The sequence below is a fragment of the Copadichromis virginalis genome, linkage group LG16 (genome assembly GCF_057382275.1).
Source record: "Copadichromis virginalis isolate Kocher_CV1m ecotype Utaka linkage group LG16, C_Virginalis_male_GT1.1, whole genome shotgun sequence".
NCBI lineage: Eukaryota > Metazoa > Chordata > Actinopteri > Cichliformes > Cichlidae > Copadichromis > Copadichromis virginalis.
Genome location: NC_140633.1, coordinates 10,976,003 through 10,997,733, shown reverse-complemented (window position 1 = coordinate 10,997,733; position 21,731 = coordinate 10,976,003). Strand labels below are relative to the sequence as shown.

The following is a 21,731-nucleotide window of genomic DNA, read 5'->3' as shown; positions in this document are numbered from 1 at the left end:
CCTATCCCAACTGCCATAGGGCGAAAGGTAGGGTGCAACCTGGCCAGGTTGCCAATCTGACGCAGGGCTAACACGGAGAGGCAGACTTTTTTAATCCCATGTACGTGTTAACAGATAAGAATATCACACAGTGCCTAAGCCACTTTATTCAATTCTATGCTTGCTTATTGTAAAAGTCACAGAAAAAAACCCCAGCACCGAGTGACAGTCACTGCTCTCCCACTTGTTGCCAGTGCTAATGTGCCTTTTTTGTATTCTGGCCACCAACTGAAGGAAAGTCAAATTATACCATTTTGTAAATGGTAAATGGTAAATGGCCTGTATTTATATAGCGCTTTACTAGTCCCTAAGGACCCCAAAGCGCTTTACATATCCAGTGAATATCATTCCTCATTAGAATAAAAAGCAGTAAACTCGAGCATGCAGGAGCAGACCTACCTTATGTTTGATAACTTGCTACCATATGAGAACATACTGTCCTTCAGATTCTGAAGCTGAGCACCCCTGGCTTGTAGCATGCATGTAAAATGCTTAGCTTGAGGTTTCACAACCTGTTTAACGAGTAGCTATATCTATCTTTTATTTACAGTCTGTGATTCAGGTGGCAGTGGATCTGGCTTTATAAGCTTTGCTTTAACGATCCACAAAATAAAACAAATGTGAAAAGGCTACAGTTCTCTTTTACACTAAAGTGAAACGAGAGACTATCTGTGAGTTCAGCACAAACATACCCTCGAACAACAAACACATAAAAATATTAGAATTATATAAACTCTGGATTACTCACAAATGTTGTTGAGTTAACACAATGAAAAGCATGGTAAACAGCATAGCCTCTACCAGCCTGGACTTTGTATTTTTAAATTAAAACTTTCAGTTGTTTCCCAATATGTGCTTCCTAAAATAGCGCATCCCCTCAGTCCCCTCAGTGACCTGTCTGAAAGCCTCCTGGCACACAACCCTGTGATGACTCTCCTATTAAAAGGGATGCTCCACACATAATCTCCTCATTAATTGCTGGTCAGACAAGATTATTAAATTTAATTCTATGGTCAGTCGAGATACTGCTTAATTTATAATTGCTAAATCAGGCAATTTATCAACTGAGGTTTTCTTATGTTTACATATCAGTATTAATTCAACAGCTAGGGGTAGTGAGTGGATCAGAGAGATTACAAGAACTTTTTTTGAATCATAGCAAGTTACAATGACAGGCTCCTCTGGTAAAAAGCAATTTTACCTGATCTTAGTTAGCCTACTTCAAGTTTCCATCAGATGATCGGTGCACTTAAAGTACCGGTAAGTCAAGAAAATATCCCTCACACCATGATACAGCACAATTCAAGACTCATTAGAGCAAGCAACAATTCTCCAAACTTCTAATAAACTATTTTAGTGAGCCTGTGGAAACTGTAGCTTCAGTTTCCTGTTCTTAGATGACAGGAGTGGCAACCGGTGTGGTCTCTGCCGGTATAACCCATGTGTTTCAAAGTCGCATGACTTGTGTGTTCAGCGTTGTTACGAGTGGTCATTTGAGTTATTGTTACCTTCCTCTTGGCTCAAAGCAGTCTGACTGTTCACCTCTAACCTCTGACATCAAAAAGGCATTATCGCCCAGAGGCTTGCTGCTCACAGGATACTTTCCCTTCTCTCATCCCATTCCCTTTAAACCCTGGAAATAGTTGTGTGGAAAACTCCCAATAGACCAAGGGTTTCTGAAATACAGCAGACCGTCTGGCACCAACAACCATGCCACATTCAAATTTATTTAAATCACCATTCCTCCCCATTCTGATGGTCGCTGTGAACTTCAGTAGGTCATACTGACTATGTCTACATGCAATGTAAATGGCTGATCAGACATTTGTGTTAACAGAGGCTGTGAGTGTAAATGAAGTGCTTTGCTATTTAAAGGGATGAAAAAAGATACTGAGGTTGTCTGCTTGAGCAGTGGTATAACCCTATGCTGTTTTTGTGATGATAGTTTTTAGCAGTGGGAGAGTTCTAAGTGCCATAAACCTGCAACAAAAGTGATTACAATATAGTTGTTTAATACGCAGATTTCATCACATAATCACGAGGAAGTTGCAACAGCTACTCATGGCAGCCTATGCACAACCTCTAACTTGAGGTGTGCATCTAGTTGTAAGTGGAACCTTTTCACTGACTGAGCAAAAGCAGGAAACTTTACCAATCAGACAAAATTGCACAAAAATATGCGTAATTACAATGTAATAAATCAAACAGTGCTTATTATTTGTACCACACTTTCCCAGTAAAGAAGTGCACAGCAGGAGGACTTGGTGTGAATGTTGTAGCTAGGTGCATGATGGTCTGGGGAAAACGATCCTTTGTGGTGAAAGTAATAGATAAACAAACAATTTTGCCGAATGTCATCATCTTCCTGCTGGGTGTTTGTCAGCGGAGGTCAAGAGGGTAGAGGAGAAAACAGGAGTGGAAACATCATAAATCAGAAGGATTTTAGAATCTGATGACAAACCTAATTCCTGTCTGAAAAGGGCCGAGCTGCTCCCCCCTTCGACTGTCATCGAAGCTGGCCTATAAACATCGCAGCTGTCACCCAAACGCGCCTGGACTGCGAAGGACATGCCATCGTTCCTCTCACATGCTCGTTCCGTGGGCCAATTCTGGACTGCGGGGGCCGTCGAATTCCACTTTGCATTTTGTCACATTCGGCCACAGTGGGGGCTTGAGCAGAACTTCACCAACGCTGCCACCACCACCCACTATTCCCTGTCACGTCTGACCATCTGTTGAAGGGCATTGGCTCCCCCAAAATCAATTTATTTATCTATCACTCCGAAAACAGTTTGTAAAGCGTTAAAAACCGTAATAGCGTAAGGGTGAGGGCTAAAGGCGGGGAGAGGAGAGAGAGAGGGTGGTGAGTGGGTGAGAAAGGGGAACGGGGTGGGCACGCGGTGCTAAATGTTGTCACTGCGAAAGGTGAGTAGGCGAGCTTTAGAGGCCATTTTCCACTCAACAGACGCTTTGCCTGCCTCCCGTTGCCCGTTCTCCCCACCACGCACACGCCACAGGCAGCGGTAACTAGATAGCTCCCAGTGAGCCCACTCTGTAACCTATACAACCAAAGCTGGTAACTCACTCACTAAAGGTTTTTTTAAAAAGACATAAAATTGCACTCAGACATCCAGGAATCTGGGGAGCACATCTCACTGTTCCAAAACAGCTTCATTACCTTTAACCTAAAGCAAGATGAAACCCATGATGTACAGGCAATGGTTTGACTGTCAAACAATTCTATTCGTTCTGGACACAAACAGAAAGGCATGCAATTCATTTTTCATTATTCAAGCAACACTCCATTTAACATAAAGCAGATTAGAGAACAAATTCTCATTTTTGTCCTCATGCATGACCGATCTGATGTCCCAGCGACAGTGTCATTTGTCTGTGACTTTTAAAACTGTAACGTCTCATTAATTAAAAATAAAATGATGGAAATTACTTTCAGGTCATCAATTCTGATGATTCTACAGAGCAGGAAAATTGCATCACTGATCTTTAGATAAAAACAAATAATCTGTTCGCACTGTGTCAAAAACCCAAAATGTGCTGATTTTCAAAGCATTTTTTATGAGTCATTGCTGTAACAGCGTATTTTCCCGACACAAGTGGTCGAAATTCCTGACTAACTGCTGTCCTGGATTTTTCCCTCTCACATGGCTTAGATGTAAATGGCCACAACACATCATAAATAAGAAGACTGTCGCAGGCCCTACTTCCTGTGTAATTAAATCAACGTGTTGTACTATATGTGATGCTAGAGAATGCCTTCATGTGTGTTCACCATATGTGAGATGATACCCACACATTCTGTCTTTATCTGTCTACTTGCTTTCTCACAAACACTCACACACACGTGAATGTGTTGTATGACTGCACATTGAACTGTTTCTGTATCTCTTAATGAAGACCTCTGAAGGTTTGCATCCAGCTGCTGGGTTTATTGAACCCCCAGGAGCAATTTTGGGAAGACCCTCTGTAGCTGTTTGTTTTTGGTTTTAGTTTTAAAAGAGGCTAAGGCATTCGTCAAGACTGACAAAGATGAACACTAGCTGACTAGGCATTTATTGCGTCTTACAAGAAGTGCTGTTTTTTTGTTGTTGGGGGTTTTTTTTCCACATGTATTAAGTGTTTCTGGAAATTACAGCTAGTGGTTTAAATCATGGTTAGAGATTCCAGCTCACTATGTATCATCCCTTTTCTTGTCATTGATTCACTGATGTGATACTCTGCACTGTTGTAAATTCTAAAATTTTGGTGCTACAATTAGAGCAGGGCGATATGGCCAAAAATATTTATCACGATATATATTTGAAAATTTGCGATAACGATATAACTGATGATATAATTGATGCGAGTCAAAATACAACTCCACAACATTACTAGTGCAAAAAGACAACCTTCCATTTATTTTCACTTAAACAAGAAGCTGGTTTTTATGTACATTAAAGCTTTATAAAAATGTAACAGTGCAAATGCTAATTCCTTGCTGAAAGTTTAACCAAAAGGCATTTCCAGTAGAAATGGGCTGACATATCCTGAGCATAACCATGTATAATATCCACTGAAGTTAAAAAGAGGTGCTTTGCAACATTAAACTGCAGTGTGCAGTACGTATTTTTCGGACCATAAGGTGCACACAAATGATACAATGCTAGGCAACATGATAACATTGTGTTATCTGATATGGAAAATAACCTTCAGTGGCCTAAGATGAAACTGTGTGAATATTTTGGTTCCTCAAATTCTGATCATATAGAAGGAATTTGTGGACACACAAACAAGCAAACAGACAGACAGTTTGTGTATTATAATAAAATGCAATCGATTAAAGGCGACATGAAATGCTTTACATATAAAGGCTAATTTACACCACTGTGCCCTGCTCTCACAAACTGAAACAGATGTAACACTATCTGTGAAGCTGGGTTTAAGAAACAAGTGTTCAAAGTTAAAGTTTTAAAAACAGGTTCAGCACCATCTTCTGTCAGTACGGAACGTGACATTCTGTGATTGATTGTTGTGGCTAGGGATGGGTACCGGTAGCACCGGTTCTGACATAAACGGTAGTAACCAGACCGAAAAGCAGCGCACATTTCGGTGCTTTATTTCGGTGCTTTTTTTTTCCTGAGATGTCATACACTTTGGATTCCAGCCAATCATTTTACCTTTGCGAGCGTAGTCGGCGGGCCCAGGCATGTACGTTCTTTTAGAGCAGAGCTACAGATTAAAAATGCCCAAAGCGAAGCGGTCAAAAGTCTGGCTGTACTTCACAGCAAAAGATGCAAACTCAGCAACCTGCAACAAGTGCTATTATGCTGATACTGATACGGATGATGATGGCAGCAGCAGCCGCTCTTCTCTGCGCGAGTAGCTTAATGTTGTTTGTGTGTAATTTACGTTGAGTAGGCTAACCACGTTATTACATTAATGCATGTAAGGTGAACTAGCAAACACCGTCGTAGTTACATGCGGCTGTCCTCTTGTTTGATGGCAGATACTCCCTTCACGCTGGCCAAAAAGGCTAAAATGACCAAAGAAAAAGTGGAAAACAGCTGAACAGGTTTTTGGACAAAGTTTGTTTTTTCCATTGTTTAAGCACTGCTTCCAGCCAAGAGCGATGCCATAAATCCCCTATAGCTGCAGAAAAGGCTAACATTGTTATCCTTTTACAAAAAAACAGCTGAACATGAGAGTTTTTTGGACCAATTTTGTGTTCTCCATTCTTTAAGCACAGGTTCGAGCACCGGTTCGAGCACCGTTTAAGCACCGGCACCGTTTCAAAAGTACCGGTTTGGTACTGGTATCGGATAAAACCTAAACGACACCCATCCCTAGTTGTGGCTAATAGCTAACATAAACATTCGCTAACTAGTGACAGAATCTATAACTCAGAGGAAATAACAACACTAAAAGTTTAAGGGGATCACATTTGTGCTGTCGCTGCCTGCAACAATGAGTTTATGTTAAGAAACTGATGGTATACTGTCCATTTTCACTTGTCGTGTCCAAATTCATGAGCTGCTGCATCCTGAGGACCCGGCCTTCGCGGTCTACGTGGGCCGGGTCCTCAGGAAGTCGGGTAAGCCGGAAGTAAACGGCTGTGGAATTGGACGGTCTAGCCTTCTCGATCTACTCCCGCCCTTAAATCAGAGTATTTCCGGCCGTCAGCGCCACGGCACGAAAATCGAAAATGGACCCCGAAATCTTTCTCCGTTTTTTGTATTCATTTTTAATTATCAACGATCTAAAAAAAACTGTCTCGCGGTCGTCATCGCCGGCATGTTTTGTACTCCAGGCTCATCAGAGAAAATCATATCCAGGTAAAACTATTAATCTAGACGCATTTAGGAATTACTTAGCTAGTTTTATGGATAATTTCAGTGACTGAATGACGGCGGTCATTCAAAATATATGAACAAAATCCCTTAGAAAATGTTCTTCTATAAGTTTACATTTATTTTCAGTTATTCATATGATCTGTTACTTATTTTTGTACATAAAATTGCAGTAAAATTGTCAGAAAGCCAAAAACAGGGTTATTTTTGAGTTCACAAAAAAGCTTAGCTACACAGATGAAATGTATAAAATGTTATTTCTCAGTGTTAGTATATTTTACTCAAGCTTAGTAATCAGAATAATGCTTTGATGTCATAAAATAAATGAAGTCATACCTTTCTATTAAAACTGATTATGCTGTTCTCCACCTTTTCCTTAACCAGACAAGGCCGTTGTACTGCAGGATTAACCAAAGTGTACCAGTCCTGGACCGTTTTTTTAGCCAGGAGGATCCAAGGCCTGATTTTCGGCTAAGCAGGGAGTCTCTGGCAGTGTTGTTAAATCTCATTAACCAGGATCGGCGGCATGGATGGGGTGCCACAATTGAGATACTGGTGTTACTTTTCTGGTTGGCAAGTGGAGCATCCTACAGGGTGGTCTCAAGAGTGTTTGGGATGCCGCGTTCTACTGTCCACTACATCGTCCACCGAGTCACGAAAGAGGTGTTGGCCATTCGCTACCAGGTCATCCACCTCCCAACAACCCCAGAGGACCTGGAGGTAGTGTCCCGTGGGTTTGCAGGGCTGGCACGCCACAGAGCCTTTATGAAAGCGGTGGGTGCAATTGACGGCTGCCACATACGCATCAAGTGTCCAAGTGGCCCTGATGGTCAGTGCTATAGGAACAGAAAACAGTTTCCATCAATCATCTTGCAGGCGGTTTGTGACCATCGGGGCCGCTTCATCGACACATACGTGGGCTGGCCTGGGTCGGTGCATGATTCCAGGGTGCTCCGCCACAGCCCACTGTACAGACAGTCAGTCTACCCTCCTCCAGGGCATTTCATCCTCGCAGATGGAGGGTACCCATGCCTCCAGCGTCCACTCCCCCTCATCACACCCTACAAGAGGCCAGTCCAAGGTGTGGGAGCCCAGCGCTTTAACAGCCATCATTCCAGGGCACGCTCCATAATAGAGCGTGCTTTTGGGATGATGAAGAACAGGTTCAGGGCCATCTTCCTGCAAGCGCTGGAGGTGCACCACACCTTTGTACCTCATGTAAGTGACCACCCAATGTCAAATTAATTGTGTGTGCGTATACATATATATATGTATGTATGTGTGTGTGTGTGTGTGTGTGTATGAAAGAATAATGTGTATATGTATATCACTACAGGTAGTAACAGCATGTGCCATCCTCCACAACATTTGCCTCAGTGCTGGTGACATTGTGGCTCCTGAGGATGAACCTGAGGAAGATGGAGCAGAGGATGAGGGGGAGGCTGGATTGGAGGCAGTCAGTGGTGCTCTGTGGCGGGACCAGCTGTCTGCCGAGGTGTCTGCCCTGGAGGAGGTACCACCAGACCATGACTACTGTTAACAGGCAAGTAAACATTTATCTAAGCATCTTTTTTAATACCATTTTTTCAAACTGTTGTCTGCTACAGAGTCACAAGTATTATACTAGTAGTGAATCCACTTTCTCTGGTTTGCATATTTCTGAAAAACCTCTTAGTGGTGTGGCAGCCGTCGATTGAGTCAGCCCTGCAAACCCGTGGATGGACGATGCAGTGGACAGAGGGAGGAAGCATCCTAAAACTCTTTGCAGACCACCCTGTGCGATTCTCCACTTTCTGACCAGAAAAGACAAACCACGGGTCACAGTCGCAGCACCCCATCCATGTCTGATCTTCTTTCGGCAAATCCAGCAACACTGCCAGAGATTTTCTGTTTGTGTGATCTTTAAAGTATATTTGAAAAAAAAAAAAAAACGGTCCAGGAACAGGTCACTTTGGTTAATCCTGTGTGAAAATTTGTAAATATTTGTATATATTTTTCCTTCTCTGACTAAAATTCATTTTTTAGAAATATTCTTGTTTTATTATTATTTACCTTTGAAGAGTTTTAAATTGACATTTAAAGTTTATGTTCATACATGTTAAAAACAACTAAATAAAATGAGTTCAGCGAAATCTGTTTTCATCAATTTATTCATAGTGGAAAACTTAAAATAACACGTAGAAAAAGGTAAGAAATGTATTAAAAAAAAAGAATATCTGAAGGCACAACCAATTTGGGAACTAATTTTCATTAATCAAAAACTTTTAGTATGACATAACAAATAGAACAAAGTAAGAACATATCTGAATATATTTTTAACTTATTTAGGAACTAATCTTTCTAGAATGGAAAAAAGTCTGTCCATCCTGTCCCTGCTCTCCTGTTCTCTCCTCTCCTCAGCCTCCCTTTGGTACTGCATGTCCTCTTTGATGAGCTCAAGGAGCTCATCCTGTCTTTCCCTTCTCCTCTTCCTTCCCGTTGCTGCTGGCTGACCTCCTTCCTCATCTGTCTCCTCTTCCATCTCACTTTGGTCACCCACTGCTGTACTTGGCCCTGGAGTGTCCTCAGGGAGAGAGGAAATAAGGACAGGGGGCCTAATGGAAGGCCTCTGTCCCATCACCTCATCCATGAGGCCAAACCAGGGCCAAGTAGCAGCAGTGGGCTTCCCACTGACTCCCTCACCTGACCCTGGACACTTGCAATCCTAATGGCAGAGGAAATCAGAAATGACAGACAAATGTAAACAATACAACTTTTAGTAAATGTGCATTTATTAAATTTCATTCTTAATGCAGGCTAGAGAAACTGATCAGGAAGGCTAGCTCTGTGGTCGGCATGAAGCTGGACACTCTGGTGACAGTGGCAGAGAGAAGGACACTAAAGAAACTGCTGGACATTATGAACAATGCTGGGCATCCTCTGCACACGGCCATTAAAAACCAGACGAGTCTGTTCAGTGACAGGTTGCTTCTCCCCAAGACAAGAACTAACAGACTTAAAAACTCCTTTGTCCCACACGCCATCAGACTGTTTAACTCCTCTCTGGAGGGGAGAGGGAGGGGAAACAGGAGGACAAAGGAGGGGGGAACAACTAAGCTGTAGTGCCTCTTCACCTCACTGTACAATACCTTGTGCAATACTTTTTGTAAATAGTCAATGGTGCAATAGACCTCAATACCTGAAATGTGCAATTCACTTGTACTTCTGTCGGTGCTGTGCTTTTTGGAAATAGAATTTCCCAGAGGAACCCACCCGAGGGATTAATAAAGTTCTATCTTATCTCTCTCTTAAATTATCTTCTTGACAGCACACATACTTTGTATCTTTTCTTTAAGTTGTCCCACTTCTTTTTGGCCTGCAAGGTGGTGACTTTCCCTTGTAGGCCCATCTTCTCAAGAATAGTCCTGATCGCACACAAAAAAATAAGAGAAGAGAGAAAACCATGACAACTATGATAATCCCTAAATCCAAAAGTTTTCACAGCAGAACACAAGAGGAATATCGTCTGGACATCACAGGTTCTGTACAGAATGAGGGTTATTGAAACCGTACTCAGATGAATATGATGTGTAAATTGATTTATTCGTGTACCTCCATCCCACAGTCGCTGAATTTTTTACCCCGGTGAAGAGGTGATCATTTTCTCCTCTAGTTTTAATAAAGTCTGCCGTTTGCTCTTTGGTCCCTATAAACATATCACAAAAACGATTGGGAAAAATGTAAGCGCCAATGGAAAACCGTGGTACCCACCATACAAGCTAGTTTACGTCCACTTTTTATGAAGATTGTTTAAATAAATATTACAAGTCTATGCAAATTCACAACCCTAACAACATAACCGCTATAAAAATTTAACTTTTGTACCACCAGATTTTCACATACTTACATTTAAAAGTGTATTCGTCTCCCGGTTTATCCTTTTGTGCCGCCATCGTTACGTGAATGAAGTTCTGTGCAATGAATTCTGGGCTGGCAAGCTGTCAAGCTGGTGGGTGACAGACGTCACCGAAAACGTCGAAGCACTTTTGCAAATATGCAATATCTTGACAAACAAAGCAGATATTTGAAGTTTACACACCCACATTCTCGCCTGAAAATATGTTAAAAGTTTATTTTGTGACCCAGAAAGATTAATAAGAGTAATTTTAAAACTTAGTAGCGGCCGCCATTAGCCGGAAACTGGAGCTTGGCTGGGCTGCGCTATGAATTCTGGGATATGGTGGGCCACGAAGGACACACCCGACCCATCCTTCAAATTCGGGGAAAAGGAGGACTCGTTTGTCGGCTGCATTCGGAGCAGTATATGAATTTGGACAGCCTTCGGCGCGTCGCTGTGACGTAATCGGTCTACAAATGCGGCCTCAGGAGGATGCAGCTCATGAATTTGGACACGACTGTAAACTCTCTGGATTAGTGATGGGTCGTTCGCGAACGAAATGGCTCTTAGAGCCGACTCTTTGACGTGAACGACGCGAGCCGGCTCCTTATCGCGAGCCGTCACGTGGGTTTTTTGTTTTTTTTCTTTCTCTCAGCCTCTCTCTCGCACTTTTTTTCCGCTTCACTCTGCACACGAGCCTTGTGCTTTACGCTGGGCAGAGGGGGGAGGGGCGGTAGTTACACTCAGTAGCACAGGAACAGAGCCAGAGAGAGAGAAAGAGAGGCAGGGACAACAACATTAGAAAGGTATAGTAATCATCCACAACTATTTTCGGTTGCAGATGATAAAGGATTGAGAAAGTTTATTCATGCAGGTCCATATGACAGAGAATATGCATGTTCTTTTAGTTTTCATATTATAATTTATATTTAATTGTGTTGTGGTTTGCAGTGTTTTGTGTTCTTTTCACTTTAAATTTGTGAAAGGAAAAAGCTGAAAATTTAAATAGTTAAAACTTGAAATGTGAATAGTTGATTTTTGTATTATATGATTTATTTATTACATTTTATGTGGAGTGAATAAATAAAAGTATATTTACGGTGGCCCCTAGAGACAAAGCACATACAAACTTCAAATCACGTACGAACTCTGAAGCATGTACAAACTCCAAAACACGTAAAAACACGTACAAACTCCAAAACACGTAAAAACTCCAAAACACGTACAAACTCCGAAGCACGTAAAAACTCAGAAGCATATAAAAACTCCGAAGCACATAAAAACTCAAAACACGTACAAAAGACAACAGAAGTGCTCCAGGATGCTGGGTGCAGTGTTGAGCCTTTGTTATCTTGTGGCTACACAAGCCAGCAAGTACCAACGACCGGATTTGGTGTGTGGTAATAACAGGTAAATGAACTTTTTTTTAAAATATTTGAATATATATATGAGTGCCTGTGTATAAATACACAAACAATACACACATGCTTTCAATTGTGTAATTTAAGTGATCTAGTAGCTCTGCTTTGGAAGTTCAGTTCATGCTAGAAATGTGTTTTGGAGTTTGTACGTGTTTTGTCTCTAGGGGCCACCGCATATATTTATATATAAACATATATAAATAAAACCACTTGTTTTTACGTTAGTAATTCCTTTTGTGCATAATTTTATATTATTGTTAATAATAAATTAATTAAAGCAACAAAACAACCTGAAGAGCCGGTTCGGAGCCGAAAGAGCCGGCTCTTTTTAGTGAGCCGAACCGAAAGAGCCGGATCTCTAAAAAGAGCCGGAAATCCCATCACTACTCTGGATTTGCTTGGGAAGAGAAAGATTATTATTTTATTGCATGAAGCTGACAGACAGTGGAAGTGGACAGTATGTCCTCAGTTTCTTAACATAAAACCCATTGTTACAGCCACGAGATGGACAAATGTGATTCCCTTAAATTGATTTTTAGCTTTAGTGTTGTTATTTTCCTCTGAGTTATCGATTTTGTCCTGAGTTTGCTAACACAAACTAATGTAAGTCTATTAGCTTTAACCAACCACATGATGTCAACTTCTGTACTGACAGACAGTGTTGGGAAGGTTACTTTTAAAATGTATTCCACTACAGACTACAGAATACATGCCCCAAAATGTATTACGTTACTCAATGAGAGTAACGTATTCTGAATACTTTGGATTACTTAATATATTATCATGCTTTTTACAACTACATGAATGTACTATTGCTGTGTGATTTATTACTGTTACTGAAGGTCCGCGGCTCCGAACCGTAGTAAAGGACCTCTGACTAATACGTCGGGTTTCGTGTCGGAATCATAGCTGAAAAATAACTTTACTTTGTTGTCTGGGTCAACTTTGCTAGCGAGAGACAGAGAGAGGCGTTGAAAGGCTGCTGCAACGGAACTTATTGTTTCGGTGGAAAACACGAACACAGTGTACAGTCGAGTCTTAATAGCTTACTTACAACTGGGCTCGTCAGGCACTCTTCTTGGCTGCAGTGGTTATTATTATATTTACATGCTTCCAGCTCCCGTTTTTGCTCGATGACAGCTCGTACTTTTCCTTTTTCTCCCTCCCTCGCTCACAGACACATAACGGGTATGGCAGTCCATTCTCCCTGCAGCACGGACTACACTGCCTATGATGCTACATTCTTTAGGGCTATGCCTGTAGCATTCTGCCTATTAGCTTAGCACAACAACAACAAAAAAAGGCGCTCTCTCTCACCCAGGAAACACGCAGTCGCAGAGAGTGCGCGTCACCATGGCAACCGTAACGCTGCCGCCTGGAACAACAGAACTTGGCTGTCAAACAAAACCCAAACAGTCCTGACAGTACCGCCGTGTAATCCATTTATTTCAACAAAGTAACTGTATTCTAAATACCACCTTTTTAAACGGCAACTGTAACGGAATACAGTTACTCATATTTTGTATTTTAAATACGTAACGGCGGCACATGTATTCCGTTACTCCCCAACACTGCTGACAGAATATCCTGTTTTTAAAACTTACAGTGTTACATCTGTGTCGTTTTTTGAGAGCAGGGCTCAGTTATGTAAATTAGCCTTCATACGTGTAGCGTTTCCCCAGATAAAAATATATATTTTAATAGGATATAAATTAATAACACCCACAGGCGTTAAATGAACTGGATTCAGTATTCTGTTACACACTCTTGTGCCCCTGACATGCTCATACTCATTTGTATACATGTCTATTAATGTACTGCCATGTTGAAAGTTTAGTTTTCATGCTGTATTTGTAGCTTTGCTGTGTTTTTGTTAAATGTAAAAATATTTAAAATATGTTAAATATGACACTGATTTTATTTTCATTTTTACTAATTCATTTCATCTTTTATGTGCTTATACTGTAGCTCATGAAAGTTGTAAGTTGTCATGTTTCACTGCTTATGAGATATGCTGACAGACAAATGTTTAGCTTTACTAAGCTGTGCTATAGACTGAACAGCAAGGAAAAGATTTATTGTTGAAAAAAAGTAAAACTGTCTTTGTTAAAGTAGGAACTTATCCTTCAGCACCTTCTGCCTCTTTTAGCCAAAACAGTCATTATATCAATCACTGCTGCTCCAACTAATGGTGATAACACTCACATGGGAGGAAAGAATTAACTCCAGAGCTGTTAGAAACAAACAGAGAGAGGACCAGAGCTCCCTCCTCTCTGGTTCCCTCCACCACATGCTGCATTGTCATTTTCAGGAAGGCGATCACAGTAATAGACTTGTAATTGGCTTTAAGTGGATTAAGTGCCAGGCAGCACAAAGCAGTTCTGGCTAGTAGTGCGCAGTCCAAACACAACCTGTTGCCCAGGCCATGACTGAGCATGAGGTCTCAATCTGAACAGCAACTGCTTCCTCTGCGTGTCCCCAACACTGCTCAGTATAAAACACATTGCTCCAATCTATCCTTCTGAAAGAACGGGACACATCCGACTTTGCTGAATAATGTTAACAACGAACCCAACCACGAAACTCATTTAACCCAACCCACCGCTCAGACCTCACTTAACAACCACTTTTTACCTACTAAGAACTACACAAAGAAGATGCAGCAAAGAAATACATACATAAGAACCTAAATCACTTTGATAAGAGACAAGTTTTAGATGAGATATTTGCAGTTGTTCAAATTTGTTTGAGGAAGCCCAGGCAGTGGCCCCTGCTCCGCCCTCTCTGTCAGAGGGAAACAATAGAAGAACATGGCCTGATAAATAACATTTTCTTTTTGATGTAGGTGGCTGGGTGGATGTGTGCTGGGAAGGAAAGCCTGTGAGGACAGCATGATGCTCTAAGAAATGTTTTCCTAGAAAACACTGGGAGTCACAGTGTCTTTACTTGAGACTTCATAATCATTTTGAAACTAGTTTAGTCACACTATTGTGAAAGAAATTAATGAACTAAATAAAGTAATAAACTTGCATAACTTCTTCATACAGTCCATGCAGCATATTTGCAATAAAGATCTTGGGTTGTTACTTTCAATTATGACTTCTACTTGCTGTTGGTTTATGTAGCAGGTGTGAGAGATTCGGCTGACAGGGGTATTCACAAACTATACTCGCTGTAAGATATCTAAACAGTTTCACGCATGAATTGACTGCATGGAGACCAGAGGCTGTAAATTACATTCACAGAGAAACCTTGAAGGAAGGGTATCCACCTGTCTGAGCTTCCATGAGAAGTTAATTGACATCAACCAATAACCATCCAAAGAAGGAATGGGTTTATCCACTTGCATGCTTTGCTGGGACAATTTTTAGATAAGTTAAATAATTAGTGGGTGCAATACTCAGTAATGGCTTGAACTTCAAAGAGTTTCCTAGATCAGTCTGCCTTTTTCATGCAAACTACTGGTGACTATGGCAATCTCAAAGGATTTTGCTGCAGCATCGTACAACTCTCTGTGACCAATTTCACTGTAGCAGCTGCCGGCCACCTTCAGAAACCCATTACAGTCTCTTGGGGAATACAAATGCTTTTCCTCATAGTGGTTGCTAGATGGTTGTTTCTAGGCCTGTGTTACTTAGGAAACACACTGACTTTGTTAGTCAGTTTAACTTTAGTTTGACAAAACTGAGACAGCAAGTTCTAATAGATTTTTAAGATTTTTTGTTTAATTCAAATCGCACAAAAAGAGTGGATAAAAAGTAAAATAATCACCTTTAATGCAACAAAAACTTTTACAGTGTCAAAATTGCAAAAATAAAGATGCTGGTCAGTGGAGTAGTATTGGTTATTTGTCTGCTGTGCTTTATTTCTCTCTAAGCTCTTTCAGAAACAACAACTACAATAATGTGATTCAGCAAAGACTTAAAACCAAAAGGAGTAGCGCATAAAGGATGTTGAAGACATCGGCAGTGGTTTTGAGACAAATGTCCATGAATATCTAGAGTCCAGAGCACACACATGAGAACATCATCATTATGAAGGAACCAAAGAGGTCCGCCTGTATACACTCACTAATGTTCTTGCTTCTGTGTGTCCATGGGCACATGCATGTTTGACTATTGTAACCAAATTGTGAAGCCACCCACACAAAACCCACAGCTTGCCTTTGTCGTCAAGTCTGGCACAGTCCAAACAGTTGTTCAGTGTCTTTGACACAGGTTTAGAGAAAACATGTGCAGCCACTCCAAATTCCAAGTACAGAGCGCTCTGGCTTCATGTTTTGCTCTCTCAGCGCACGTCGCAATGCGACCCCGGCCAAGTTGCTCGGCAGCACAATGAGCACGGGTGTGATTCCGCTTTCAACAGGCCTGTTACCAGGGATTACCCCAGCGTTGTTTAACAGTGTTATCCAGACCACAACAGAATGTTGTTTTATCAGAGTACTAAGTCAGACACTTTGCTCACTGACGGCTTCAGAAATGTCACCGTGAAATTTCTGAGAATCTGTCCCTGGCCTCTGCCCAGCCAGTGCAGGTGAGATCCATGAGAGAGCACAGCTGCCATTCTCAAACTTGCATTCAGACACGCACAGGCAGGCATGTATGGCCCCCATAGATAGATTGATGGTGGCGAGGGGAACCAAGGGCTGCTTGGCAGTCCTGAAATCAGGCCAGCTTTAACACGGCGGACACGCTCTCGAGCCCACAGTCATAGTAACATTTTATGTGACAAGCATTATAAAGGTGATTTATAGAACACATATGTGTTGGGTTTAATATTTTCCAGAATATTTAGCTCCGTGTATTAGGTCTGCATTTTCAAATCTGTCTGCTTGTTCGCATCATCCCTACACTGACCATTAAACAAACATCCTGTGAAAGTAACGAGCATAGCAAATGGGAAACTCTGAATAACCTCTCAAAGGGAAGCATGCTGTTTCAAGCAAACACTTATTAGGACTCTTTTATGAGACGGCCTTTTTTGTATGGCACCGACCTCTGGCTTCTTCTCTTTTGTACGCTTTCGTTTATAGCATAACTGGGCCAATAGTGCACTCAAGTCCATTGCTTTTCTGTAAAATGTCCACAGATCTCGTCGAGTGCAGTTGGTGGTGGGGTCAGTTTAAGTTAACAATCAAACTGTGGCTCACTTCATTAACTATTAAGTGTTTGTCGTCCTCTGAATACAGTGCAACTTTTATGCCTTTGTAAGGTGTGAACCTGTATTAACTAATAGAAAAGCTTATGTAGCTTTAATACATGTCATTGCATCTGGTGCCAAACATACTGCTCCGCCTGAAATTTAGGTATAGACTGTATATGCAGTAAAACAATAAATGTTCCCACTCGACTCATTAAATGAGTTTCAGTTTCTGCTCCCGCTCTTTAATTTCCTGAAGATTCAGTCTCCAGACTCCAAAATAAAATTCAGAGGAGAGAAAAGAATAATTTCAGATGAGGGATTCATCTCATTCATTATTTGAATTAGTTTTGATATCCCTGTTTTCAGTGGCTGTGATTGCTTCTGCTGTTTTTTGGGGATATTAAAGACAAAATAAAGGATTAAATCCATTGTTGAAGGTTATAAGACTAACTACAACTTACATGGAGACAATAAAACAGAAATTTTCAAGATAATCTCAATGCATTTACATTCTGATGCTGGAATGGAGGATTTGAAATGCCTTTCAACATTGTTTACATCACTGAATTTTTTATTTATTTATTTATTTTAAGTTGGAAGGCTTATAATAAAATGTAGGATGCTGAAAAATCCAGGACTCTCCTATTTTATTGCTATGTCAGCAATAACTTATAACTTCAGCTCCCACACTTGTCATAGTGTGCACATGTGCACAAACATATTTTAAACCACTTTAAGGCAATATTCTTTTTATTCTAAATTTCATTCTAATTTATTACAAATGTTTCATCCATACATCCATCTTAGTGCATTACTTTAAACAAATGTTTCTTTAAAGTGTACTTTAAAATAAATCAAGCCAGTGCTGTTTTTTCATTTCTGAATTAAAAGTTCTTCTCATAGTTCGAGCTGTAGCATTTAAAAGGTCAATGTTTTTAAAAATCCAATTTCAGGTATAACCACGAGAAAGACTCGATTTTTAATGTATTACCAGCATTCTTAACAATTTTTCCTTTTCTTCTTCTTTTTTTTTTTTGCCTTTCAGCTCCACCGAGCCTACTGTTACATCTTCACACTCAACTCACACCAACTCTCCGGTTCTCACAGTCTAAAAATCAACCCTCCACGGGGTTTCAATATCCGGGTCACCTGCCCGGTCAGTCACCTGATCCTCTGAATCTTTGAGGACCTGACTGCAAGCCACCACAAAGCACCGGACCTCTCTCATTAAGACACGGGGGCTTTCCACTGGGGCGTCTTTGTTCTCAGCAGGCATGGCACCATGGGACTGCCTCGGACGGGTCTGTCTCCATCTGGGCCTGGGGTCTTTATCAGAACCACCTGCCCGAGAGGGTCAACCATATCTCAAACATCTTTTTTTTTCTCTCCAGAGGAAGAAGGAAAATCATTTCAACTGTTTTCCTGTTGACCCGCATGCCATGGCTGAGGCCCTTTTCTGAGTGTGTGAGAATATTTATTTGTGTTTTAGTTAATCTCTGTGCGTAAAACTGAGCATAAGAACAATGAACATCAAATCCAAGGCTTGAAAATCTCAATTTATTGTCTTCTACCAAATACTGTAGCTGTGTTACAAAGATGTTCTGCTGATAGGCATGTTTAAACTTCCTTTGCCCAGGAAATAATGCATATTTATGACAGTAACAAAATGTTGCAGCTATAAAGAACATTACACAAACTTTGACTGTTGTTGACTGAATATTTTACCTAATATCATCAAAGTTTCTAACTGTGCAGAATTCTTTTAAACATAAGTTGTGGTAAATTGTCTCAATCAGTATAATATCTGATATGGTAGCCACCGTCTGTTGTGCAGTTTTGAGACTGAGGGATACATAAAGTTTCCAACTCAGTGGCTCATTATTCCAATATTCTGCTGATCTATCCATTTTACATTTACTTTTTTTATCTCACTTTCTTTCATCCTGAAAAGTACTGTTATTGGCAGTCATCTCACTTGCATTCCTGGTTTCTAGTGTAGTTCCTACAATGAGAATATCAGACTTCTTGCTATTCTTTCATGCGAATTTATGCCATTTTAGAGAATGTTGTGGTTGTATTTATTTGACAGCATTAACAGCGTAACAGTGTTGAAGGATTTGGCCCAAGAGAAATTTGATTCTGCTTTGGATATAATTCTAAACGCCAAGTTTAGAACTACAGTTTAGGACAAAGCAGGCTTTAAGGTAAAATAGTGCTGCTAAAGAATGTTACTTTTGCTTATTTGCGGGGTTATTACATTTTACCCTGCTGCCAGTTATCAGGTTATCTTCTTTTCATTGTAGATCATTTCCTATTTTAAATCATCAGTTCTGTGAGACACAAACAAAAAAAAATCACTGAAACAGCTCAAGGATCACCATTATTATCATTAGAAATTACAAAGAAAAACAAAAACAAAGTAAGAAATTGTGAAAAAACATATTAGATATTGATTTTAAGTATTTGTTTGTTTGTCTTTTACTTTTAAATTTGTATTTATTCATTCATTTTTGCAGTGTTGGCTTTGGACATTAATCTTACATGTATAAGGTCCTATGAAAACCTAAGTACACCTTTACTACTTACACAGGAATCACGAGGATAAGTCCCAGCCAGCTGCTGATAATCAAATGATGCACTTGATAAAGTGATCATCGGCAATTGTGAAGACATTTATAAAAGCAGAGTTTTTGGCAGTTTCCTGATCTGAAACTTTCAGGTGCATCTTAACACGATGCCAAAGAGGAAAGACAGCAGCAAGGTTCTTAAAGAACGTTTTCTGGGAAGGGTTATAAGACAAGACAATTTTACACTTCCCAGAAGTGGACATCCCAGAAAACTCAACCCAAGGTCAGACCGATCAATGCTCAGAGATACTGCAAAAACCCCAAGAGCTACATCTCAGTGTAAATGTGTTAAAGTTCATGACAGTACAATTAGAAAAAGACTCAACACGTACGGCCTGTTTTAAAGGAGAAATCCTTTTCTCTCTAAAAAGAACATAACAACACAGCTTAGATTGGCAAAGTTGCATTAGAACAAACAAGACTTCAGGAACAATGTCCTTCGGATAGGTGCAACCAGTAATCATAAGTGTGACATTTGGCAAAATCCAAACACATCACATAGTTTTCACTATGAAAATGGCTCCTTAAACCCTCTCTTTTCCTAATTTGTAAGTAAAATGTATTTTTATTGCACTTTTCACAGATGTAAAGTGCAGTTGGCTGTTATTTAATCTTTGTAAGCTACAGAGACATCCAGCAGTGCTGAAATAAATGTGAAGACTTTATATTTACTTCCTCTTCTACATGTTCCCTTTGTTTCATTCTATAGACAGACATACAAACAAGCACAGGGTTGTTTCAGAGATCTGTACTCCTGTGGCTGTACAGATTGCCAGAACCTGTTATGTTTCTTTTTTTAACGCTTGACATCTGCATCATGACTTTATCAATCCTAAAATAGCTTCAAGATGTTCCTTGAAGGAGAAAAGAATGCTGGTGTAAGACGGCCCAAGGTATGTGAGAGCCCTTTGCAGAAGAACAATGATTTAGTGTTCCAATACACATGTCAGGCCCACCGTAACACCTCAGAAAAGTGGGTCTGCGTCTCCTGTCAGCAATAATTTACTGTGAAGATGAGTCAGGCCAAGGAATCTCAAGCATAAGAGAGGAATAAACACAAGAGGGCAATAGTTTACCAGGATTTACTGATTGAAGTGTCCGATATAAACTCACACTCTGTCATGTCAAAACCAGGCTCAGGGTTCTCTGAAATTAAAGCAGTGTTTTTCCTCACTTTGGCACATGGTCACAGCTCCCCCCTCAACTGGACTCGCGTCCAGTAGAAATCCCCAGAGAGCAATTTCTGAGTCTTTTAAAATTTCTGAAATGTGTCGGGAGGGAAAGATCAATGGCTGAGATGTGGGGATTATGGAATATCTTTCAGTCAGCGTGCTGTCAGTCAAAGCAGGCTCAAAGCAGCATCCCTGTCAGAGGACCTCGTTAAAAAAGCTCCAGTTCCGTATCTCCAAGTCTTACAGTTTCATGTTTTACGGCGAGTCGGCCACGCTCCGCCATTAATCAATCAGTGAGTTCCTTTTGCATATTTTGTTTCTAATGAAAGACGCCACGATGAAAGGCAGCGAGTGGCTGTTACTCAAGCCTCTTGCCATTCTTTTCCACTTAAGGACCTGATGGATAGTTTACGGTATAAAAACAGACCTGCTGTGCATTATGTCATGCCGCCTCTCTGTAGAGCCATGTGCACTGCTCCTCTTTACCAATACATCTCCTATTTAACAGGCCCTGAGGTAGATTTGCGGTGAAGACGGGTGGGGGGGTGGGTAACAGGGTGATTTTGAATGTTGCTGGAACAGGAGATGGGGCGCATATCAGACAAATAATGTGAATAATTATTGGAAATAATGTCCAGATAGATGGAGCGATGCCAAATTATGAAATCATACGCTTCTCTCCGGTACATCACCCTGCTCATTATTTGAAGTCATGCTTGGAAAAACAGGTGTTTCCAATAGTGGGTCGCCGTCTCCACGGTCCTTTACCCCCTTCATTTTCCGATGATGGTTCAGATATGATATTTCATGGCTGGAGCTGTACTCGTGATAGGAAGTGATTGGGGAGAGCCGTTCAGAAATCATCCGTGTAATAGATGCTGATTGGCCCCGGCTAAATCGCTGGAATCTGCGTCTGTATAACAAGAGAAGAACCACAAGGCTGCAGTAGGAACGATCCTAAAAGCTGAATATTTTCCTTCGCTTGGAGGTTCAAATGATTACAAGGGGATTTTTCTGTCTCTTTAAACAGGTGCCATATTTTTGTGCAACAAGCACAACAGGAGTAGTGCAGCTGAGTGCAGTTGGCACAAGAGCTTTATTCTTCATTC

At 40.8% G+C, this 21,731-nt stretch overlaps 1 protein-coding gene across 1 annotated transcript in view; it reads right to left on the bottom strand.

Moving 5' to 3' along the window:
• Window positions 1–8,515: 8,515 nt before the first annotated feature.
• LOC146690274 (uncharacterized) overlaps window positions 8,516–21,731 on the bottom strand; it is a 300,316-nt gene continuing 287,100 nt past the window's right edge. The window contains exons 2-5 of the mRNA XM_085435304.1: window positions 10,270–10,777; window positions 9,975–10,068; window positions 9,700–9,787; window positions 8,516–9,087 (exon numbers count right to left, since the gene is read on the bottom strand). Of these exons, the coding sequence (XP_085291430.1) occupies window positions 8,704–9,087; window positions 9,700–9,787; window positions 9,975–10,068; window positions 10,270–10,315 (612 nt within the window). The 5' untranslated portion in view covers window positions 10,316–10,777 and the 3' untranslated portion in view covers window positions 8,516–8,703. The remainder of the gene's footprint in view (window positions 9,088–9,699; window positions 9,788–9,974; window positions 10,069–10,269; window positions 10,778–21,731) is intronic.